The 25,506-nt window shown below is 42.3% G+C and overlaps 1 protein-coding gene and 1 long non-coding RNA gene across 2 annotated transcripts in view; one reads left to right on the plus strand and one right to left on the minus strand.

Moving 5' to 3' along the window:
* The window catches only part of LOC148160390 (uncharacterized), a 143,210-nt gene that overhangs the window by 80,337 nt on the left and 37,367 nt on the right, over nt 1-25,506 (minus strand). The window lies entirely within an intron of this gene.
* The window catches only part of dachd (dachshund d), a 134,562-nt gene that overhangs the window by 79,364 nt on the left and 29,692 nt on the right, over nt 1-25,506 (plus strand). The window contains 5 exon segments of the mRNA XM_088010401.1: nt 1-55; nt 2,927-3,079; nt 23,546-23,717; nt 23,894-24,039; nt 24,179-24,310. Coding sequence (XP_087866527.1) covers nt 1-55; nt 2,927-3,079; nt 23,546-23,717; nt 23,894-24,039; nt 24,179-24,310 — 658 coding nt within the window.

A 25,506-nucleotide genomic window follows, 5' to 3' on the forward strand; every position in this document is an offset into this window, starting at 1 on the left:
CCCCGTGCGCGGCACCTGATTTGTGGGGGGAATTTATCACACAAACAGCCCAGAGGTGATTTCAATATTTACTCGGCAGTCTGTTCTGCATACGTCTCATTTGGAAAACAGTTGACTCTTGCCCATTATACACAAATGAAGGCTGACCTTCAGGCTGGGCAGAGGCCACATTCATTATGTGAAGAAGTATCACCTTCTTATGAGGCGATGGCGTCCAGCCCCCCACCACCAACCCCTTCGTCTTGCTTTGCTTATGCATATGGAACAGCAAACCAGGGTCCATTGCAAACGAGAGGGCCCAGGCTGACATGATGTATACTGTACGTCAATATGGTACTGATGTATTTTAAGATGCAAACAAGGCTTTAAATTATATGCACCTCCATGTCAGCGGCTCAGAGTGACTCTCACCATCTGGGCTGCGGATGAGAAAAGAGGCCATCCAGGCTCCGGCTCGCATGTTTTTTTTGTTTTTTTTTTCCACTGTGTGTTTGCATCTATTAGAGCCACGTGTACGATTCCCACCTCTCCCACCCTGTACTCGCGTCTCCTCTCGAATGCATTGCTAATAGCTGCGTCGAGTCCCATCACTGAGACGTGACAGCTTAGCGATGATAAACGCCGACGCGGCTTTGTTCTGCGTCAAAAACGTAAGGCAAACCCGCATATCAACTACAAACAGCTCATGTAAGAGGAGGGCAGGTGATATACGGCATTGTGTGTATGAGTTACAACAGTAATAGGTACACATCTTGTTTTCTTTTTTTTTTTTTCTTTTTTTTGCTCTGCATCTTTGATTTCCTCGCCGGTGTTGGCAAGAAGAGTTGCAGGACTCTCCTGAGACTCACCGGGCCTGGAGGAGCTTTAACACTATATCAGTCCCTGCTGTTTGAAACCAGCCTCATGAATAAAGATTTGAGTCACGTTCGATACACCAGAACCCCGGAACTACCACAATGACACACCAGTGCTTTATGATCTCTGCAGTGTGCCAGGCATACGTGCGTCTATAATCCCGCTCTCACTATATCAATCATAGCCGGTTCATTTTGATTGACGTCGGACAACCGTGTCACAATTTGCTATTCTGCAGCATATTTGGGGGGATCGCGGTGGAAATGTGAATGATTATTTAAAGTGTGATGTCAATATTCATTTAGTCTACTCAGGAGGAACAGCAGCCTTTGGCGTGAGCAGATGCATGCAAAATTCTCTGAGCTATTTGGCATTTTGTCAGAAATTTTTCAAGTGGTGTGCATGCAAACCGATGTGAGGTAATTGGTTTATGGGATTCTTCGAGCTGCGGTGGAATGGGATGATTTTTCGTTGAGTTTTTTTACACACAAAAAAAAGAAGAAGAAGAAAAACTCTTGAAACTCTTGAGAAACTGTTTACCCAGAATGCTGATTTTCACGGCTAACGTTGAAGGGCAGCAAATAGTGAGAAGAGACTGAAATATTGCCAAATTACGACAAACACTAAATACAGAAATGTAATGATCCTAATTACTTTGAGTTCAAGTAGAAAAACTGGTTTAAACTGCTGCTTAAACAGTAAAACACATTGAAAGTAATAATAACACTGTGCTTCTGGTTCTCCATCATTTTCTCTAGCATCTAATAAGAAAAAGTTAGCAAAAAAAAGGTAAAATATTTGGTAAAATATTTTTTGCTCTTAGCCTGCATTTGGCTGCCTAACAGACGTCCTGCTAATCATTCTAGTTTAGCAAAGTGTTACCTAAAAAAATGGTGATAGTGGGGAGGATATAGTTACACAGCATTGCTATCTGGGTTTTTTTGTGGCCAGAACTATTTTTATAACAGCTAAATTTGTCCTTTTTGTCAGCAAAAAAAATAAAAGTAAAAATAACCAGACCTTCTTTCAGCCAGCTGATAGGCAATGCACAGCAGCACTGTGTCACTTTTACACTTCATACAACTAGAGAAATATGTAAGGGTTTTATTCTTGTATCTCATTAAAGGAACCAAAAGCCTTAAGGTGCAGCATGGGATGGAAACTTTTGAGGTTCTTGAAACTATGAGGAAATGGAAACTCCTCCAATGGCTCATCCCAAGGTTGATCTTTTTTTTCCCAAAAGCCAACTTTGTTTGACCTTTGAAATGTGTATTTTTGCGTGAAAGCGCCATCATTTACTTTACTTGTGTTGTCTGTGTTTTATTTTTACATTTACACTAAATTCTTCACAGCATCGTTTGTCTTTTTTTTTTTTTTTTACCAGACCCCATTCTGAATGTCTTTTTAAAGGCTTCATGAAAAATTGCTCACTTAAAACTAAACTATCGTGGAAAAAAAAAAAAAGAAAAGAAAAATCCCCAAGTGCCTGCAACACTGTTCTTAGCTTGAGTTTATTTAAACATCAGCTATAAATATGTTGATTAGATCACTTGAACGCGGCTTAAGTTGTCATCAACAAGAATCATTGCCTGTGTTGCTTGAGCCTCTCTAGCTTTCTCTTCCCTCTCGTGTCAGACAGTGTTTTATACACAAACACAAGTCGCGCGCACGGAACGCGCTATTATCTCGACTGCATCGGCTCCTATCAGGGAACAAATAGATCAGTACAGCGGCGACGACTGCTGGAGTCCTGGAAACATTCATAAAAATCATATGCCGCCAAATACACACACACACACACACACACACACAGGGATCCATCTCATCAGCATGATAACCTGCTATGAAGATCTCCCCTGTCAGAAGATGAAACACCAATGCGGGCGTTTCGCAGGAGCTCGTTCAGCGCCGTTCGTGAAATTATTTAGCGTTCCTCCTCATTACGGTTCGAGTCAGTTTCACGCGTTTGTCATTTGGATTCGCCGTGGAAGGGGTCTCGCGGGCGCCCCCTCGCAGACGGTGCGGCAGTGTTCTGTAAAGCTCTCTTGTCTCGTCTGCCTCCTCTCTCCAGGCCTGACGGCGGCCGCGGCGGCAGCTGCCAACGCAGCCATCGCGGAGGCCATGAAGGTCAAGAAGATCAAGCTGGAGGCGATGAGCGGCTACCACGGCAACGCCAACCACCACGGGGCTGACGGAGAGAACGGAGACCTCGGCTCCGGCGTCGGTGAGGATGCCCTTTAAGCGCACACACGCACTGTCACAGACAAATCTGCACTCGCATTAACGGGATGACAGATGCATGCTGCAGAGCATTTCAATACAGTTGTACAGACACAAACACGCTCTAGACAATCTACTGTCGTCTTTAGCAAAAAGTAAAATACATATATGTTATCAAAATAGAAATCACTACCACTTGTTGCTTGTCTAAGAGTTATTGTACTATGAGAATAGCGTTTCAGCTTGTTTTCAGCTTGCCATTTATTATTACTTTCTGTCCAAAAATAGTGGTTTACTGTAAAAGTTCTGTGAAATTGTACATATCTATCTACCTATCTTTATATGTTTGAAATCTTGAAAAAAAAATAAATTGTTTCTTTTTTTAAATCCACATGCAAAAAACACTATGGAGGAAAATTTTGGAGTTTTTCAGACTCTGCAACCTTTTATTTTATATTAGAGCAATAATAAATAGATGAAATAAAAACCTTAATTGCTGTAAATAAAGGAAAGCACAAGGTAAATTGTAAAGCTCCACATCAAAACTGTTTTTGTTGAATGATTTGTCGTCTGAGTTTCTGACAGTACGAGACCCTGTAGTTTATAACAAAACTACAGGGTAATTTTATTCCATTTGTTGGCACGCCACTTGTGTCTGGGTTTTAAACAAGATCCACAGTTATTTTAAACTGGGTCCAGATTAGAAGACAAAACAAACCACTGATGTTGCTGTTTTTGGACATTCGCACCAACAAAATAAAGGTATTACATATGAGTTTAAAAGTCTGTATTTGATCATCTTGATGAGATTTGAAAAAAAATTAAAAATTGATTTTATAGAGTTTGGAAAGGAGCCGATCTTAGTTTTTCAGATGCAAAAAGAAGTGAAATAGTCCTTTAAAACGTTACCAAAATAAGAGGCTCAACTTCAGCATAAAATGCACCAGTCAGTCTGGCAGCGATTGATCCAAATTGGCCCATTTCCCATTGATTGTCTTTCATCAGCAGGTGAAATCCTGACCAGCTTTTTCCTTTTGAGTTTTATCCCCTCACCCTCAGCCCCCATCATTATTTGCATCCAAAACTAAGAAACCCAAGTGAAACTGCATCTTCTTTGATGTTTTGAGGTTTGCAAAAATCAGATAAAGTTTTGGGGACTTTGAATAGGAATAGATGTGAATAAATCTTTAAAGCCTGTTAGATTCAGAACTACTTCTTCTATCAGAAACCCTTCGATATGTCTTTATTTCAATGGTCAACGTGTGGTACACTTGATTCTTAACTTAAAATATATTTCCACGTGTGACTTTATACATATCACAGTTCAACACAACGAGCAGAACAGACTTAATAGTAAAAATCAGAATAAAGCAGCAAGTGCGTCTCAAGAATGGAGAGATAATGTGTTGAACGACTGAAAACCTAGAAATGTGTGCATGGAAAAGTAAGAATTTTTTTTTTTTTTTTAAATCTTTTATTTTAAAAATGCTGACAAGCAAGGAATGAAAAAAAAAAAAATTGTGCTTGTGCTCCAACCTGAACCTTTAACTTCTTTCAGCGGTCAGGTTTCAGTCAGAATCCTGCAAAAGCCTAACTGGCCTCACTCATACAGCTCAACTTAAAACCAAAGATTTGGATGGTTCATCCTGATTCCCCCCCGCTGTTTTTTTTTTTTTCCAGTTGTTTATGACACGGTAAGCTGCCGAGTTCGATGTGTTTGCATGCAGCGAAGCCTCTATGTTCGGTGCGAGTGGGAGTCTTGTTTTCTCTTGAAGTCTAACGTCGAAAGGGAAAAAATAAAAAAAATAAAAAAATAAAAAAGGGCCTAATTGCAGAGTGAAGCTGTGAGCACAGTTTACCCCAGCTATGAGCTTTTTAACACGATCTAATTGAATTGCTGTGAGAGCTCTGGTTTTTCACAATGTGCCGTTCCAATTAATTATTAGCCCTAAAAAGCAGAAGGAGTTCTATAATATCACACGCAACCACTTAGTGAATTAAAGAGACTGATAATGTACGCTGGGGCAGATTCACAAGGCCCTTTCAGAACTATAAACCAGATGAAATCCCTGCAGCATGGGACGCTAAATCGAGGTTTCCGTTCACTTACTGTAATAAACAGCCCCCGTTTCTAAAGTAACACTTGACACAGTGGAGATTGTGGCGCGGGAGATGAAAACAGGATGTGTTTCAAAGCCGATTTAACAATGCAAAATGCATAAAGCGTGAGGTCATCACGCCGAGAGAATGGAGTGTGTAAAAAAAAAAATAAAAAATTGGGAGACTATGAGCCTCCGAGGTCACGGAAATAAAGATAAATGTGAGCACCAAACAGCAAGGCTGTGGCAATGGAGCTAATAAGAAACTGTTTTATCTTTTTACAATTTAAATTGTAACCTTGAGTCGCGCAGCCAGCCACACAAGGCTCTCCGGAAGAATCATAATTCTGGGTAAAAAAAAAAAAAAAAGAAAAGAAAAGAAGAGGAGGGAGCGCTTCTAGGTGTGGGCCGCGGCATTAGCTCTCTGAGTGAAATATATGGCAGTGACGCCTCTCAGGCCCATCCACAATCAATTGGATTCTTTTCCTTTAATATTTACTCGCAGCGATGAGATGCTCGTCTGCATGGTGATGAACAGTCTGCCACTGGCGTTTGAAGGTGACCTGTCAGTGAGTATGGACAAATCTCTCGCTCGCAGAAATGTAGAAAATAAATCATTAGGGGCAGGCAGTCAGAAATCGGGGAGGGATGAGGAGGAGGGGGGGATGTAGGGGGAGAGACTCCCTCCATCCTCCCCCCCCCCTCCTCTCTGTCTCTCCTCGGATTTAAATCAGCTCAGATTTATGATTTGAATTAATGCTCCGTTTGGTCAAAGGAATGTTCGGAGAGACAAATGATGTTTGGTACTGAAACCATCCTAATATTGATTACTGGGTGTCGCAGCAATCTCTTGTTTATATCAAGCACTCTCCTGTGACAGGGTGGCCAGCAGGAGTCATCCTGATAATACGCTGGAGATATATGGCCCTGGTTCTGCACTGTGGAGCCATGAAACGAAGGAAGCAGCACACCGCCGCCTTTTTTCTTCTTCTGCTTTTTACGCCCCCTCTGACTCTAATGTGTTTGATGGAAGCATTTTGTAACTTTACTTAAAAAACCCCAAAACAAAACAAAAGAACAGGCTCAGTTTGAACTGATTTATGAAGGAAAATGATTTGGAGGGTGCATGACTGCTATGTTCAATTATCTAAAGCGCGCATCAGAGTCTTGTTTCTGACTCCGCACTACCGATTCAGTAAAGCTGTGTCCTCCAAATCCAATTTGTCTTTTAAAAATAAATAAAAACAAATGTAACATTTCTCATGTAAAGTAAAATGTACGTAGTAAAATCTTTTCCAAAATGACACAAAGTTGTGAACCCATCTGCCTCATTAATAATGTACACAATTAAGTCCTTCAGCTCAAGAGGTTATATAAGCTATCTGTTGAAATAAAACCCAACTGTTAAAGTAACAGAGAATCTAATTTTCTTCGTTTACAGATTGTAGCATACGTTTTTTCTCTCCTTTTTTTTTTGCATTTTGCACACCTCTGAGTGAAGCAATGAACCACATGGATGCCACATTTGGTAGACCGTAACATTTTAGGTCCTACGCATTAAAACTCTACCTATGAATAATATATTTTACTACTTTGAAGGACTTTTGCTGCATTTTATGACCACTACTCATACAGATCTTATTGACCAGGCTGCTCAGGCTCAGGGAAAGTTGCAGACATGTTGATCATAAAGCGTGTTAATCAAACTATCGTTATTTTATAATCAAACCATGGTAAATATAGAGCTTCTTGTCTTACGCAGCCTTAGTTTAAACATCAGTGAGTGTTTGTGTTTGTAGGCGCTCCTGAACGCCTTTTTGGAAAACTGTTTCCGTTCTAGAAGCTTTTGAGGCTCTTCAGAAAATAGTTCACGTTAATACCTCTTCTGTCGGTGTCGACTTCCACCTTAAAGATAGTTGTTGTCAGCATGACCTACTTAGGAAAAAATAAATTAGTCAACACTCAAAGCCGACAAAGCGTAAAATCTACAAATCCGGTGAATCTCCACCGTTATTAAAAAGCAGTCCAAATATATGGACCACTTTAGTGACACGGTGTGGGTAGGAAGGGAAAGTGCTTTTGGGCTGCAGCTTCGCTTTAAGAGCAGTCTAACTGTTGATCACAGCGCTGCTGACCTGGGAATTTCCGTGCGCTGTTTTAAAGTCCGACTCCGACCACAAGCGTCTCCTAGGAGACCGACTGACATATTATAATCATCCAGCTCCGAGCCACGCAAGAACGGACATGTTTGCTTAAACAAATCATGTGACGACCAAAGATAGGAATTGATATGTTAATGTGCGCGTCTCTGATAATACCACTCAGGACGTGGATCCATTTAATCAGGAGCAACCACTACATAAACCGACCGAGGGAGGCAAAAAATACAGGTGCTTTGTCTTGGTGTTTGTCTGAAGCAGAGTGCTTTTTTTTCTTTTTTTTTTTTAATTATTATTTTTCTTTTTTTTTATTATTATTGTGAAGCGCTTAAAGAGAGCCAGCCAGTGAAGGACACTCTGTGCTGTTTGCGGAGTTGGATTGCCCACTGCCGTCTTTGTGTTGATGTAAATTGAACAGGCTAATGTTTCTCTCTCCCATTAAATATTCATTACAATTAGACATTCCTGTTTGCATCAATGTTATTAATTATGAGGGGGGAAAAAAACTTCAACCCTTTGCCAAAATATTAAACCAGAGACAGAAAAACAAATTGTGCATGGGAAAGAAGTGATGGATAAAGAAGTAGGAACGACAAATAATCAGGAAGGGAGATGGAATTAGAAGGGCGGTGGGGGGGGATCCGCCTTTGATTTTTTTTTTTTTTTTTTTTCCCCTCGCAGTCTTTAGTTGTGCAGTAGGGAGCCCTCTCAAAGCACAATGTGGATTGTTCCTGCGCCTCTCAGGAAATGCCACAATTACAGATCACAGACCGAGTGAAAACACGTGTGGCGCTCGGCCTTGAGGGGGATAAACCGCCCGCGCCGTCCCCTCCCAACGCATTGACCCCGGCCACAACCTTCATTACTGGCAGCAAAAATATTGTCAGCTGGCCGCTAACAAACACCTGCCAATTTCAAGGGAAGGAATTGCTTTTGTTTTCCAGAGTGCACAAGAAAAAATAAAAAAATAAAGTGCTTTTCCCCTTGACCTGGAGAAACGCGGAGACAGGAGAGATAAGACGCGTCTCGTTTTTAGGCCACTTTCTTCAGCCGTGTCTCACTTACGTCTCCGTCTAACACCCCGCGTCCATCTTTGGCCACTGGGTGCTGCCCTGCCACTCATCTGACGCCCCGCCACACAGCACTAATGGATCTGAAATCCTGTTTGTAATTAGATATGGGAATTCCGCTGTCATCAGCCAGATGATGCCACAACATGCCGACCAAACAAGTCACCGAAAGACAACACCGCAGGAAGAGAAGACACAACAGTCGCTGATTTTCTTTCACCGATTTTGCTGTCCGGTTCCGGAACCACTTTTTTTTTTTCTTCTTCTTCTTCTTTTTGCGAAACTTTTAGGACCTTTTTAGCTTCTGAAATGTGAAAGTGGGCTGAAGCCGAATGGGGTGCTGATGGGTGCCTGGAGAGTTGCCTGACTGGAAGGTGTGAGATGCTCGTTTTTGTTTCTGTGGGCCATCAGGCAAATTTCCTGCAAGACCTACCCTCATGCTTAGGTGTTTCCAATGTGTGGGTGTTTTTTTTTCTTTTTTTTTTTTTCTTTTTGCTTGCCTGTGTGCACGCATTGCTACAAAAAGAGCGGGCCTTGGCCCCTGAGAGCGCTCTGTGAGGAGACCACAGCTGTACACTCCCAGCAGCTAATTGGTCCTTATCTAGCTGTCCCATTCATCTTCATTTTTTACCAATTACTGAGCATTATCTGTGTTCTCAGTTGGGTATGGGACTTAATCCTTTTTGGTTAAGCTGGTGCTACAGCTTGCAAATTTACAAATGGAGAAAGGGGAGGAAGGGGTGGGGGAGGGGGGTGTTAGGGTGGGGAAGAGCTGGGGAGCGGGGAAAGAGAAGACAGGGTGGAGCAAAAGTCAGAGCAAAAACAAACTCTGAAACTTCCCATCATCCCTCATTGGCACCAAGCACTCGATAAACAATGACATCACACAAATGAGAGAGAGTTGGGGGGGGAGAAATGGGGGAAATGGAAGAGATCAATTATTGGCGTTATAATTCAAGTCCTTGTTTGCAAACGCTGCAGCCTCATTGATTAGGCCGTTCTTGTTGCACTCACCATTATTGACTCGTTAAAACCATATTTTCTCATCATCGGTGCTTTTACGTTTTGTGCACACGGGTAGTGATAAGGCTTTACGGTGCATTAATTATTCAGCGTGTATTCATTTGATTCAAAACCGTCCTGTTTACCGTGCTAACAATACGGGCAGAGCGCACGGCTCATCCAGAAGGTACATCAAGATGCCGCAATCTGGGCTAGTTAGCCTTAATTTTCTGAGATCAATGCATAACTAGGCTCCTCTCTATATGGGGTCTGCGCTTGACCGTGTTGCGGAGCCGGCGGAAGTCAGCTCGGATACCGCGTGCTAATTACTGGCGTGTTTACCGCTCTGCTGGAAAGCATTTGTAACATTCGGAACCGTACAAGTAATTCTGGATGCTTTGCTTTGGTCTGCTTTATAAGACATTAGGTTATGTGTGAAGGAAATTAGGATGAAAAGATTATTGTTATCACTTAGGAGCTGAGCACATCAACAGTGCGCTGCGAAAATATTCACATCCCAGGTAGTTATTTGCATTTTTTTCATGTTGCAGCCATAGGAAATAATTGTGTTGTATTAGAACTTTATGTAACGTATGACGGCACATATTTGTGAATTGGAAGGTGTAGCATAATTTGCAGTCCTTCCTCAGAAGTCATCTAATAAGTTAGTAAGCTGTGTGTAATTCAATTAGTTTCTCACCAGGCTGGTCAGAAGTCAATTTTTGGAAAAAGTCCCCGGTTGTATAAGGAGATTATTACTCAGAAGTACCCAAGAAGCCCAGGTTAACTCTGGAGGGGCTGCAGGGAGACACAGCTCAGGTGGAAGGAAATGCTTTCAGAAAAACGTTTAGTTACCATATGTGGGACGCAGCTTACATGTGGTGGTCTGGTCAGATGAGAACAAAGTTGAACTTTTTCAGCCTGATGCAGTCAGCGTTGGAAAACTAACATGTCTCGCTGAGCACATGAACCCAGCACTGCATTGTGGTGGTGGCAGAGTGATGCTGTGGGGATGCTACAAGACAAGACCACCCGTTTCATTCTGCTTCACAGTTATCCGTTGATTTTTGGGGTTGTTTGTCATAATATCCCCCCCAGACACACCGATCTTTGTCGTAACAGTCCAATATGAGAAAACAAAAAGATTAAAGGGTGTGAGTGCTTTAGAACACACTGTAGAGCTGCCAAAGCAATGTAAGTCACAGTAAAGCCCGTGAACAGACAGAGGCACACAATGGCAGAGCACACAGAGACTCCCTGCTCTTTGATAGGGATCTGTTCAGTCACAGTCTTAGCGCCAGCTGTCAGCCCCAGCTCCACTGCTGCGATTTAATTAGTCTGTTTATGTCCTTTCTAATAATAAAGCTCTCAGGGTGGAAGGACATATCCGATGAGCTAACTGCGGCACGCTCCAAGAAAACCTGCTAGCTCACACTGGCGCTGGTGGCCTGGGCTCCTCCCGAATGTGGGCCACGAGGGGAGGAAGGAAGGCTGCCACTTCCTGTTCCTCCTGACATAACACGCGGCCCTCGGGCTCAGATCTGGTATCGCCCTCCTAATCAATCCTAACCCTAACCATTAGGGGATAAAACACACACTGACCTGATATGAGTGTCTGGGGGCAACTTCATCCATCTTCCTCTCTGGCGCTCTTATGGGAGCTTTTGTCAGACAAAGCTCTTGGAGAGAAGAGATTGTTGCCACAGGCTGAGGTAGAACCCCAGAGTTCCTACTTAGTCTGGAAAAGTGTGGAATTTGATATGAGTAAATAAAAAAATTTAAAAAAACTATTCCAACATTTCCCATTGTCTAAGTGCCGATTGTTGTACATCCATTTATCCACGCATCCATATTTAAAGTCTAAAAGTATGTCATTTTGACATGAAAAATGTGTGGGGAACCTGGAAATTATATCCTTGAACGCATCGACCGTGCTCTCGCCCGTTTCACGCGAACAAAGTCTCGCTTTTTTCAGCTCTTCTTTCAATACGGGCAGCTTTGTAGGGACGAAATTGGGTCTTTTCGAGCTGCCGCTGTTGTGGGGAAATGGAGACTAGTGGGGGTAACCGAGTCAGACACACCGAGCTGGATATAGAGTGGCAGAGCAGACAGGAAGCCTTCCAGTCTGAGCGAAGAGCTTGATGGCTCTCTGTCTCCCTCTTGGGCTTTGGCCCTCACCATCTCTCTATTAGCGTGCCAGGCTCATGGGAGCCAGGTGACAGATAAGTGAAGGAGCGGCACACGTTTTAATAGACATTTCAAAAGATAAACCTGATAATCATTTCTCCCTTTAATGAAGTCTAATGTCCTCGTTCTAATTCCTGTTGCGTCGGCTGTTAAGCATCAGCGTATTCCACTTGAATATGCATGATTGGGAAATTGCGAGGCGCACCGACGTAACTGCAAGAACACACAAACGCACACAACTGCAAAAAATAGATTACAATAACGGGTGATGGTGGTGGTAGTAGTGGGGAGGAGGAGGAGGAGGAGGATGACGGGGGCATTGATTAAACATTATTTCTGTAATGATCCATATCAAGTTTTGTCATATTCGAGTGGTGGCAGGGTTGCAGGGACGAGACGTACCAAGAGAGGCAGAGGAATATTTGTTTGATTGTCTCTTGTGGTTAGCTCCAAACACCAGGAGGAGAGCTGTGTAAAAACTAAAATAAAATAAAAAATAAATAAAAACAGCTGACCAGTCCAGTTGTCGGCCTTCATCAGCATTAGGACTCGTTCTCCGTTAATTGGAAAGATTAATTTGGAGCGCTTTGATGCGGGAGTGATGCATGTGTTCGGCTGTCCCCTCCTCACTATTCTCTGTCAGGTTGAATTTAGCCAGGCGAGGGGCTGACCTTTGAAAGTGAAGAGATCAACGCAATTTGAAAAGACAATGTCACTTGGTGTAAATGTGATATGTGTAATAAATGACATTCAACCTTTCAGCGATGATGGGCTTTCGCAGGTCGGGAGGGAACGTGGAGCGTACGTGGCGTGCGACCGCGTGGAACGGAGCGTTTTTTTTTGTTTGTTTTTTTGTTTTTTTGGGGGGGGGGTTTCCACGCGCGTCCTCAGCCTCAGCCGCATCGCACAGCCTGGATATCATGCGTTCCCATTCGACTCTGATTATGCGTAAGAGGGAGGCATTAGCGTGGAGGAATGATATCCAGGCGTACACAATAACGCTGATGACGCTGTGATGACAACAAGAAAATGACATTCCCCATTCCTGTGATTACACCGGAAAACGCACGTCGGCTCGTGCAGCGATGAGGGCGGAGAATCAAAAGAGGGTTAGTGTGATGGAAATACTCGGTTCCGTTCTGCCTGAAATGAAAGGCTTGTTTTTCTTTTCTCGTTCTTTCTGAATTAGGATACTTAAACCATTCAGCTGTAGCGAATCCAGACATCTTTAACCTTACCAAGTCTATTTCTATGAGAGCCAGATGCAGGGGGGTGGGGGGGGTAAGCAGGTTCAAACTTAAAGAACATTCACCGCTTCAACTGAAAAGAAAGTTGTTTAATCAATAAGTATGTGCATAATTGAACTAGATAACATAAATGTCTGGTTCTGAAGAGAAATATCCAATGACTGAAATGGGTCCGACCAATCAGAGTTGTTCAATAGCTGAGTTCTTATTGGAGGATGATGACTAAATACCTTTATACAATTTGTTTCAGGTCGGTATGAGGTTGCGTGACAACCTTTGGTAAAACCACAGTTGGATATTGTATTTCCACAAAAACAATTCGACAAAAATGTATGACTCCACGTTTTATTTTTCTTAAAATAGAAAAAGCAACAACTTTTCTTTCCCTGCTAAAAGTAACTCAACAAACTGATTATTACTTGAATAATGTTATCTTTGCCACACTATGTAATATTGGAATTTGAACAGCTGATAAATCCGGTAGTAGTTTTCAAGTAAATTTTATTATTGCTCAAAATATTATTCAATATAATAAATATATCTAGTGTAGTAGTATTCTTTTTTTCCCCAGCTGACTGGCAGTGTACAGCAACAGGTGGGGAGGGGTACTGCTGCTTTTTTTTTTATCTCTCCACCTTGTACGTTTTCTGGTGTCTCTATTGTATGGTGTAAAATGTTTAGCTTGTTTGTTTTTTTTTGTTTTTTTTGGTAAACAAAACTTTTTAAAACCTTTTCCATGCTTTCATAATGTAACCTACCCACCATGTATGTTGTAATTTATTAAATTTAAAAAGTAATTAATAGATCAGATTGGTGTATCAGCCCAAGAGCAGGCTCATGAGGTTATACTCACTGCTCATTATGTATACAAGTATTACCGAGTAAACGACCCAAAGCAGTTCACATTTTTGATTTACTAGTGCTTAGTCTCCACATCGATGTCAAGTTCAAAATCTAAAACACTTAGTTTGGTCAAACTTGAAGTGGCTTATTCTCTGTTGTTTACTGGGCAAAAAAAAAGGACTACTATCTTTGTGGAAACAAAACAATATCGAGTCTGAATTTTCTTTAAAATAGTGTGGAAATTTGAACTCGTATTTGTCAAATAATTATTGTTAATCCTCTCGTGAGCTGAAGAGTTGGGGGGGGCACACGGAGGAGCTCGCCCAGGGCACTGTTCACGCAAGAGCCGCCACTGCTGCTCACAGATGTACTATAAGCCATTTTCAGTGTTTCTTGTTGAAAATTTCCTTCAGTGCCAAACATCTTAGTTCAAATATTGCCTCATTGGTGAGTCAGCAGACTCTTTTTCACTTCAGACTATATCCACAGTATTGATACTTTTTTTTTCTTTTCTTTTTTTTTTTTTCTTCTGAAGCACGCAGCAGGAGGCGAGATGCCGGTTTTCTAATTAAAGCAGATCATCCAATGACCACGTGCAAACCGACCCCCTCCGCTAACAGGATATGACGGCAGAGCGCCTCGTGATTGATAGCGCTCGTCAATATATTTCATTTCAGGGGCTTTAGTCAAATGACAACTGGTTGTCATTGACTGAAAGCAATCTTTTTAAAAGGGGGGAGCTTTTTTCTAAGTATCAGATGAAAATGATTCCTCTGTCTGCTTGGGTGTCACTGTCTGCAGGAGCTTTATTGATTGGACTTGAATATATTGCACCCGCAGTAGTAACAGCTGCTGGTAATAGCGCCGCTCTCCTTCTGCTTCGCAGCACTTTTTTTTTTTTTCCCCCACCCGAGCTCGGAGGCTTATTGCAAGTGCTCGGGTGTCGGGCCTCTCGCACGGATGCCCGAGCGCGTCGCCGCCGCCGTCGCCGTCGTCGTCGAGAGCGATGCGAGACAAATGCGAAGCGAGCCTGGTTCCGAACCCAAATTAGAAAGGCGAGCGCTGTTTGGCTAATGCGTCCAGAAGGGCCTGGCTCTCTCGGGCACATCCAACCCCGCTCATGAGTGTGTTTAACTAAACCCACCATTATGTGCCACCCCCACTCCTTCACTTCATCTCGCCCCCCCCCCACCCCCCTGTCTGCTCTGCGTTATCAAGCACAAGAATGTTGGCATTGGTTAGTAAAGGTCATTTACTGTAATGAGATTTGCCACATGCAAGCATATGGCCTGATTATTGCTCTGTTCGTTAACATTTTCAGCAAAGAGACAAATAGACAGCTGAAACGGGGATGTTTGCAAGGAGGGCGGGCGAGGAGAGGCGGGCGAGGCGGAGGGGAGGGGGGTGGAGGGGGTGACGACTGGTGGAGCAAACATGTTTAGCATTTTCTCTTCAAAAGACAGGAAGAACTTCTTTCACAACAGATCTGTCACAGAGATGATTGATCTTTCAATTTTCATAAGGAATGCGCGCCATCCGAGCAGAGGATTTAAATTATCCCATAAAAGTTGCCTGCCGTGGGATTTTTTTCTTTTGTTTTGTTTTTTTTTGTTTTTTTATGTGTGTGTGTGTGCGCGTGTGTGTGTGTGTTTAATACTCTTTTAAGGACAAACACCTCTGTCTGTCTCCTTGATAATTTCCAGCACATGTTACACTCTGGTGGGTTTGCATTGGGAAGCAATTATGTTACCTCATCAAATCAGAAATGTTTTCTTATCATGCTTTCTGCCGCATTACACGAGGTGTCTTGGCAGGAAATCTTCACCCACCTGAATGAAATCAGTGCATCTTTCTTTTTTTATTTTATTTTATTTTTTTTTTTTGTCTTGTTTTGTTTTTATTATCCTTTCGCATTAAAGCTGTTTCATTTGTTGACGCGGTCGAGGCCGAAGCGCATTCCGATCCTCACGGCTTTCCCGAATGTAAAGCATATTGTTCGCATGTGTTCTCATGTCTGGCCTGCAATCATCCGTACGCCGCCGTTGTTTTCATGTTTACCGCTCTTTGTTGCGCCGATGATGTGTTCTTTTTATGTCGTCCCGTTTCAACTCGGGCGTTGCGTGCACGCCGGCGCGGAGCCGAGAGCAGGTATTTAACAAAGGCAAGATGTTTGCTTTATTATCGACATTAACTGTGTAAACACAAAAAGCTTCAAAGTTTCATTCAATGACACTGAAGGGCTGTGGGTGGCTACATCAAAGCGCCATACCTTTTCTCCCCCCTCCGTGTTTTAATGAGAAACAGGACTCACCAGCCTTGACTGAAAATGCCATCTGTGTATGTCTGGGTTTTTTTTTTTTTTTTTTCTTTTTTCTTCCTTGTTTGCATTTGTGTGTGTACTCCTCGTATGATTGAAGGAGAACGTATGTTTCTGGGCACCTGTGTTGTCTTTACGCCGCTCTACGGCATGCTTACGGAGGCGGCGACTCGCGTTCGGTCGGTTCGTCGGGTGCAGAGATCCCTCCACCTCTCACACTTTAGATTTTTTTTTTTTGAGGACGTGAATCTTAATGGGTGATTAAGGTGGAGTTGATACATTCGACTCACAGGACAAGACGATACTCGATATTTATTCCATGAGAACAAGACAAAAAATTATTTCTGTTTTCCCAAACAGGCTGAAGATTTCAAAACTCAAAAACTGTCTTAAAGAACATTAGTGTCCAAAAGTTGAGTCCAGGTAAATAAGAAATGCACTGAACTTATAAAGCATTTTCTTAGTCATATTGACCATTGAAGCATATTTATACTACATCAGCTTCCTATGCAGTCTTAATATGTGTAGATTCCTAATTTTAAAAAGTATGGAACTTTTTTCTGCCACATTATCTATTTGGACAAAAAGAGACTTTTTTTTTTGGTATAGAAAAAAAATATATTTTGGTTTCTCAATTTGATTCTGTTTAATTGTCAAGCAAATAAAGTTATTTTTTAAAGTTTTTTTTTTTTTTTTTTTCAAATTAAATAATACTATTTTGTTGTTGAGTTACTGCCAGAAAACCCACAGTGAAATACAGACACTGATTAAAAAATCCAAACCTTGGAAAGAGTCTTACCTCAGGGGTTTATATCACTCCTGGGTGTGGTTTAAGTACCAAACCAAGCATTAAAATGGCATTTTTTTAAAACGTACTTTTAATACATAATAACAAAATGATCACAAATCACAAAACAATAGTGCATTAAGCAAAATATACAGTTGAACCCTTTTGTTTGTGATGGTTAGGGACCACAACCACTCATAAACAGCTGAAATCCTGTAATAATTGAGACCAGAAATGTTTCTGAATACCTATTTTAATAATTCAAACACCAAATATATGTTAACATGAGCTAATATGCACAGTGGTCTTCCATATCTCAGTTTTTGGGGGCAACAGCCAATCGACTCAATGTTCCACAGAAAAATCCACAAATAGATTAATCTGTTTGTGGATTCGTATCCGCTGGTATCCATAGACACCAGCGGATACGAAAATAAAGCTCGTATCCGCTTTATTTTGAAATGTGATCTAAATTACCATTTTTGCCAAAAGTACAACAAAATGGCCATTCGACACACTGCTGCGTTTGAAGGCAAATCCACCACTGGGGTTGGTAATGAGCTGATAACAAATAGAGCAGGAAAACCCATCTTGCCTTGGTGTTTATATGTTAGGAATGTTCTAAATTTGAGTCTGGAAAAGTGTGATTTGTGGTGAACCCAGAGCGCAAGTCACATTAACCCATCTGCACTTTCAGGCTCCAAGTATGTATATATTTTTTCTCACTTTTTAAAATCTGTCCACACTGTCTATAGGATTCCAATCAAAGTGGACTGCATGGGTACAAAATGGAAGTAGGAAGAGAGGAAATGGCGACACGTGGGAACAAGACGGGGGTAAGAAGACAGGGCGTATTGACCCCGACCCTTTTTCTGTTGAAATCCACAAACCTCTGTGGACAATTATCGATTGACTGTTGAAATCGAGAGTTGTCAACCACTCCAATGAGCAGTCGTTACCAATCAGTCTGATAACACAGCAGAGCAACTTCCTTTTCTTACATTAAAATATGAGTCTAGAAACACCGACTTCAAACAGACGAAGTTATGCTGAGACACCAAGTGAACATCGTGAGACAGACTTGACTTTAGCGAGAAATATCTCAGCGTTTTGATGTCACGTCTTGTCCACACCCTTACAGTCAAGGATTTGAAACATTTTTTGTGCCACTGTTGACAGTAATCAGACAGGAAATTAGAAGGGGTAGAAGAAGGGGAAGACATGTACCATAGGTTCAAAGGTCAGGAATCAAATCCAGGACTATAGCAACCGCATACGCGGCGCCTGATCTGCAGCTACGCCGCCCCAAGCTCTCTAGAACTTTATCATTAGCCGCTCATTTCTTTTTTTTTTGGGGAGGGGGGACTGAGTGCTTGAATCTTCAACACCACCACCACAACAAAGACTCCGTAACCCCACCTCACCTTTGTAGAAACACAAGCGCAACATGGGGGCATTTTACAAGAGCAATTAGCAGGAAAACTCAGATTGTTTTGCTGCAGAAGGCTGGATTGTGCAGGGAGTTGGTCTATTTAGCTGCTTGACTGGATTGTTCCTGTTGGTTTTGACAGATCAGAAGGAGAAAAAAAAAAGAAAGAAAACTATATTCAACAGCATGAAAAACCAGAGGCTTAGCATTGAGTAAATCAGCCCTTTGTCTTGTTCAATTCCAATCAAAGGATAACCGGGAATGTTTGTTTGACAACAGCATTTACAATGCATTGTTCTGAAGCCCAGAGCCTCCCAAACAAAGACAGATAGGCTTTAAACAAGTCATTTAATTAGCGCCGAATCCCCGGCTTTGGCTGCGGCAACCAATTATACATTCCTGAGGCATGTGCAGGTCCTATTTCACAGGAGCGAGAGGCAGATCCTCTCCAGCCCTGTCTCTTACAGTACATCTCTCCCCTTCCATTTAAGAGAAGGTAAATAGCCCAGACAGACAGCTTCATTAGCCAGCGTCTGAAGAGCGCGGGGCCGATTGTCGCTTAAATAGTGCGCTTTTACTGCAGGCCCAGCCAGCGACCTCTGATCAATTACAGCTGACATTATTGTTTGTCGGGAGCATTTTTTTTTTTTTTTTTTTCCTGGACAGAAAAAAAAAGAAAAGAAAAAAAAAACAAGATCAGGCCACAGCTTTAGGTGGAAATGTAATCTTCCCTTTCTCTCTCTTTGCTTCTTTCTCTCCACAAACAATAAATCATTCAGTTGAAGAGATAATAAAGTGCCAAGTAGGAGCTAGTTTAATTTTTGTCAGGGGAAATCTGTCCACAGCAGAGTTAAGGTTCGGGGTGGGTGGGGGGGGGGAGTGTGGAGGGGAGGGTGCTTGCTTTCTCATACCATTTTCAATGACAAAGGCTTAGCTCTTCTTCCCCTTATTTCCCTTCTGTAGGTTTTTATAGCCGGAAAGGTTGAGGTCTTGTTCTCATAAAGAGATTAACCACAGCAAAAGTCAAGTCAAGTGTTGTTCTCAAAATAAATTCTACTCTTTCTTTAATCTTTTAAAAAAAAAACCCACATTGAACCTTTTTATTTCTTTTTCTGATCCGATTCCGTTAAGCAACTAGAAGTGCCGAAAAAGCCCCGATGTAACAGCTTTGTAATCACGCTGTTACCGAGGGCTGTTTTAATTCATCCAATTCATCCTCCGCGATTCGGATCTCTGCTCATCCGAGCGTGAACTCGCAAAAAGCACGGCACAACATAATAGCTGAGCTGTTTATATTGGTATTAAGCGATTTGTAGTTTTAATGATGGTAAACAGGAGTTCACCTTTGCGGTCTCCCTCAGGCTTACTTCAGGTAAATTACTCCAAATGTATTGTTTATGCCCTCCAGGAGAGACAGTGGGCTGAGTGCGAAGGAGGGTGCGCGCGGGGGGGGATTGTTGTAGAAATTCACCTCGTCGGGTCTAAACTTTCTGTACGCGTGAGATCAGCGCAGCTAAAATAAACCCGGTAAAGATGCCTCAATAGCTCTGAAATAAACATGTTTTTTTTTTTTTGCCGTAGCATAAATCGCACACCAAAGAGTTTGGGAAATACAGACTTCAGTGTCTGTAGATTGTCCTCTCGTATGCTTTTCTCTTCAGCTCACCCAACAGGTTTTCATTAGGATTTAGTTATGGTCACTGAGGCTGACTTTGTGTCTGTTGAATCGTTTCTGTCTTGATTTGTCCAGATGTTTTTCCATCAGCATCCTGCCATAAGACCTGGTAAACGACCCATTTTCAGTTTCGAGTAGGAGGACCTCAAGTTTCTCTAGGAAGCATCCTGGTGTTTCAATTTTCAGGGTTCTATGCAACATGTCTTAGAGAAGCAGACCCGCAGCATCACAGATCCACTACCGAACTGAAAAGGATGCTTTTCCACGTACTCGTCCGTTTGTTTCGTGCCAAACCCAGTCCGAGCGTTTACCGAATAGTTCTACAGTACTGTCATCTGACCAAAGAACGTGGCTGCAATGTTCTTGTAGAGTTGGGCAAAATCTGTTTACATTTTTCGTGGTAACACAGAAAATAATATTTCCTGGTGATAGTTGGCAAGGTGACCCCAACATGCCTTTTTTTACTCCACTTTACTAACCGTGGGGTTTTGGATGCCTTTACGTCTTGCTCTCTATATAAGGTTGTGTAATTAATTTGGGTTTATGTCCAACTTAGTAGTAGTTAGAAAACTAAAAAATGGCTTTCATAGCATTTTTAGTCCCCAACTAAACAATTGTGTTTTTCTTTGACGTCTCTAGATCAGTCTGATTAGCTTAGATCAAGGATACATAATGCAAAAATAATTTCAAAAAATGATTCAGTTATTTTCTATTTTTTTAACAGTAATTCCACCACCGGGCAATTATTTCTTAACATCGGAGCTTTTTCTCCCTGAATGAATGAACTTTTACGCCCCCTTTGTCATCGGTACCAATAATATCCACTGCATGGCATCACCGCTTCAAACTAATGTTTGTCGGTTTCTTTGAATAGAAAAAAAAAAGGACAAAGAAAAACATGTTGTTTATTAATCCAGAGTTAAGTAATGTTTGGAGCTTACATCACAAACTAGAAAGAAATTACACGTGAATGACACTTAACTGCGTGGCGAAAACCGGCCCATTTCCTGAATAACCTCCTCCTCACCTGGCTCCTTTCAGCCGCAAACAAAGGGATTTGGTGGAGCCTTGTTAGGTCTGTGGCACATTCCCTCGCTGCGGGCTGAATAGGTCTTTATGGGAGAAACACCACTTTGGGACGAGGTGACAAGAAAGGGGCCGGGCCGGCGCTGAAAGCGAGACTAAAACCCCTCCTTCGGCGCGAACACAAGTCCAGTGTTTTCTCCTGAAAGGCCGTCAGTCAGGTGGGGACGTGAGATTTCGTACGCCCGTCAAGTGCAAGGAATAACACGGAGATAAGTCCAGGAATGTTACTGCAGAAACACAGAACGGCTCAGTGTCATTTTTAGGTGCTTTTCCACTTTTTTCTTTTTTTTTTTTAATATGGCGAAAATCTTTCCCAATGCGCGTCACTGTGCCTGATTGAATGGGTGTAATACATCCGCCTCAAAGGCAGAATAAGTCTCTTCTCTCCGGCCCTTGAGTGGCCTTGAAAGCCTGATAGGTAGCCGAGACCTTACCATGTTGTCCCGCAGTAAGTACCCCCGCAATCAGGGCCCTCTGTGGTGTTTTTTAATTGAGCTTAGCCTGCTGAGTGGTAATTGATTCAGTCTGAGCTTCGGCGGAGGCGCCGCTACAAGGTGCAGCTCTTGGCTTCCGCCTTTCTTTAATCTCCCCCTTTTGCTTTATATTGTCTGGAAATACTCACCACTGAGAAACTGCGTGCTATCTTTCTTATGGAAATCAATGCTTCTTTTGGAAGGAGGTAGAATGACAGAGAGGAGTACTTCTCAGGTCCTTTCATTTTTCAAACCAGTGTCCTTCTCTTTAGAGGCTTCGCCATACAGATCTCCTTGCCCTTTGGCTACTGATGTTTGGTACAAAAAAAAAAGAAAAGAACCGGAGTTGTTTTGTGGATGGCGCCATCGTGTTTTTTTTTTTTTTTTTTTTTTTGCCTTTCTTTGTTTCTTTCATGCAGATTTGCTTTACTTTCCGTCTTTCTTGTTGGTTTGTCTTTCTTTTCTTTTACCTTGAACCAGGCTGCCAAAGAAAGAGAGAAAAAAGGAATGGGGGAAAAAAAATCTACGGAGAGCCTCAATCAGATCCAATAGTGTCTATGAGGTTGTTTCTTTTTTTTTTTTTTTTTTTTTTCTTTCAAGCAGTTTTGAGGAGAAGCATCTGAGTGGCGAAGGAACGAGACCAAAATGTTTTCCAGTCACTTTTGATCCCGCTCAGTTCAAAGTCCCAGAGGAGAGCCGAGGAGGGGAAGCAGAGAGGGAGAGAGAGAGGTGGAGGCGGGGGGTGCGCTGGTTGAACGGGGAGGCACAGACACCTAGCTTTGACCTTCTGTCTGCGCTCGCGTCCTTTGAAAGTCGTCTTGTTTTCATTAAGCCGCTCACAAGCACAAGTACAGGGCTACTGTTTGACTAGCTCCTTACCCCCCGTATGGTATCTTTAATAGACATTTTTTTACATTCTCGCGCGGCTAATGTCTTCGGTTTTTCCCAATTAGGGCGACAAATGCCAGGCGGCAGATGAATAATTTAAAACATTTGTAAGATATCTTGCGCGTTCTAATGGATTCATTTGTGCACGTATGAAAGAAAATGGAAATCCTTTCATTGTACAGTCTCACACCCTGTTTTTTTTTTTTTTTTTTGGTCTATTTCTGTTTCTCTGGTATGGGGGATAATTGGCCTAAAGTCATTGCCACACTGTAGTCTAACAGTACTTGTTTGTCATTTGCACATTTAACTAGTCATTTGGGTAATGACTTCAGAGATTGCCCTTGTTTTTAAAGGGATTTCTTTTTCTTTTTCCCCATGTAAATATTGGGCCTATTTCCATAATGTGCCCCCTTTTTTTTATTCATTGTAGAATAACTAATATATCTTTACTGCTAATAACAGTTTATGAAGTCTCACCCCCATTGTCTTTATTATTATTGAAGCAGCAGCTATTAATAACATATAGTAAAATATTTATATGTTTTATGTTAACATGATTTCCAAGAAGTACTGCAATTAGCTGAACTTATTCCACCCTTTTTTTTTCTATTGGACGGCCTTGTTAGGCCTTGATGTTATTGGCTGAGGGTTTAAACAAACGGGCCCACACCCCCACAGAACCTCCGCCTTACTCAACAGTAGACATATGTTCTTTTCAACACTTTTCGATTAGACGGTAATGTTTAGACTGAGAGTCATTGGTTCTCAAGCACTTTTGAAGAAAACGAAGCCCACGTCATGACAGAGCCTCTACCATTCTTAACTTTTCCACATTTTTTCCTGATAAACAGTAGTGCTAGGCTGTTGAGTTTATGTCCAATTGCTATTTAAAATGGACCGTAACGACATGCACTCCAACATGGTCCTCGGGAGTAAATCAGGCCCACAGCATTACAGATCCTCTACCGTACTTAGCAGTTGACACCAGCCTTGTATTTCCTAACAGATGGTCACGCTAAGCTTTACTGTTACTGGACACTTCTTATAAAGAGCGTCTCAGAGCTGACAGCTTAATTATTACCAGCAAGGGTGGAGTTTTTCCTGCCAGAGCACCACAAGATCCCCCTCCACCTCCCCACCTGTGACTGCTATCTCACTCATGATATGCATCGTTGAGTAACCAACAGCGTCCTCTTCATGTGTCTCAGGCCTGGAACTCCCCTTCATGATGATGCCACACCCCCTGATCCCGGTCAGTCTGCCCCCAGCCTCTGTCACCATGGCGATGAGCCAGATGAACCACCTCAGCACCATTGCAAACATGGCTGCTGCTGCCCAGGGCCAGAGCCTGCCTTCTAGAATGGTCACCTCTGTTATAAAGGTAAATTTTTAAGATAATGACACCCTTTTAATTTTTATTTTTTTTGGGGGGTGGGGGGTGGGGGGCGGGTTGTTGTTTGTTTATGACTCCGGAAGGTTTGAACCTTTTACTCTCGTGGTGTAATTCTGTATCTGCGTCAGATGTTTATTTTGGTTGTGTGTGTTTTGTGGCTGCTGGGGTTGCAGGAACGTGTGCCGGACAGTCCCTCCCCTGCGCCCTCCTTAGAAGACAACAGGAGGCCCGGCAGCCACCCTTCATCCCACCGCAGCAGCAGCGTGTCCAGCTCCCCAGCCCACACAGAAAGCTCCTCGGACAGGATACGTAAGTTTGCTTTTTGCGCAACAAACGACATAACCAAGTGTATTATTGTTTTTCTTTTTTTTTTTTTTTTTTTTTTAGAATCTAGAGTAGAGGAAAGTCTATAGGTGTTCCTAGTAATTTCTTGGCGATCCTTCTGCAGCAGCACACCACAACGGGCTGTCGATGAACCAAGCCCTTCTCGGCCTGTCCCCCAACATTGCCCCTGGGCCTAAAGAGGGAGACCTGGCCCACGACATGAGCCATGAAGTGAAAAGGATGCACACTGACAAAGGTGAGTGGAACTTTGTGAGAAATGCCATCTACTTTAGTGGTTCCCAAATGTCAGATTGTATGACCTGAAGAAGGGATGTCGAGCTCATTCTCATTTCGGGCCGAATCAAGATCATGAATGCTCTCAGTGGGCCGGTTGTGCCAGAATGTGTTGATAAAAAACCATAAATAAACTGTTAAAATAGATACAGCATTTGATAAGTACTTCTTAATATTAAACAGTACTGAACATCTTTTCACACTGAGCAGTCCCTTCCAGATTTAACAATTGCTTTCATGATTTTTTTTGCAATCAAAATCACAGATTTTGCAATGCTAGATAGGAAATATTCACATCACATTGACATCAAGTTTTTTCACTTTTACTACACTGTAGTAAAAGTAAACACTGCCAAATGCAGACGTGTGCGAGTTAGCACTCACTTAAACCCAATGCTTTTGACCATTTTTGTGGGAAAATTATGCAGTAGTGTGAAAAAAAAATAAAAATCTGTTGATTTTGCACGAATTTCAATCGCAGAATATCAAAAAGCTGACATAACTTGGTGTTGGAGTCTCAAGGGCCACATAAAGAGCTACGGCGGGGTGGATGTGGCCCCCATGGCCTTCAGTTTGACACCTGTGATCTACATTAAGAAGTAATTGTATCTCTAGACGTTCCAGAGTTCTTAATACTCCCGTCTTTTCAGAACACCCCATTGGTTTTCCACAGGATTAGATGTGGGAGCTGAAATGGACAAAGTTGATTTTGTGTTCAGTGAACCACTTGATTTAATCATGCGGTATGTTCAGTGCCATTATTTTCGCTGAAAGCTCCCAAAACAATCCGTTTTCAGTTTCTTTTTTTGTGTTTTTGGCAGAGGCCTCTATCTCCCGGTATTTCAAAGACGTCAAGATGCCATGTCCTCTTAACAGGTTTTGCAGGGAGGAGAAGCAGGCCCACAGCATCACAGGTCCTCCACACACGACGCGCTTTACCACATATCCGTTCTTTGTTTCACGCCAAAAGCCTCGGGGTATTTGTTGCCAAAAGCTCAGTTTTTACTGACAAAAATAGCTGCCTTTAATTTACACATGACAGCTCCGCCATGTGTGCATAATATAAGACATAAGGTTCTGCTTTCAAAATCCCAGCCTGGACCTCCCTTAAAGGAAAACGCTGTTGGTTCTCTTCCTCTCCCGGTCCAAACATGAAAA

Source organism: Poecilia mexicana, unplaced genomic scaffold, assembly GCF_051168715.1.
Source record: "Poecilia mexicana isolate PSO_F unplaced genomic scaffold, ASM5116871v1 scaffold_2, whole genome shotgun sequence".
Classification (NCBI taxonomy): domain Eukaryota; kingdom Metazoa; phylum Chordata; class Actinopteri; order Cyprinodontiformes; family Poeciliidae; genus Poecilia; species Poecilia mexicana.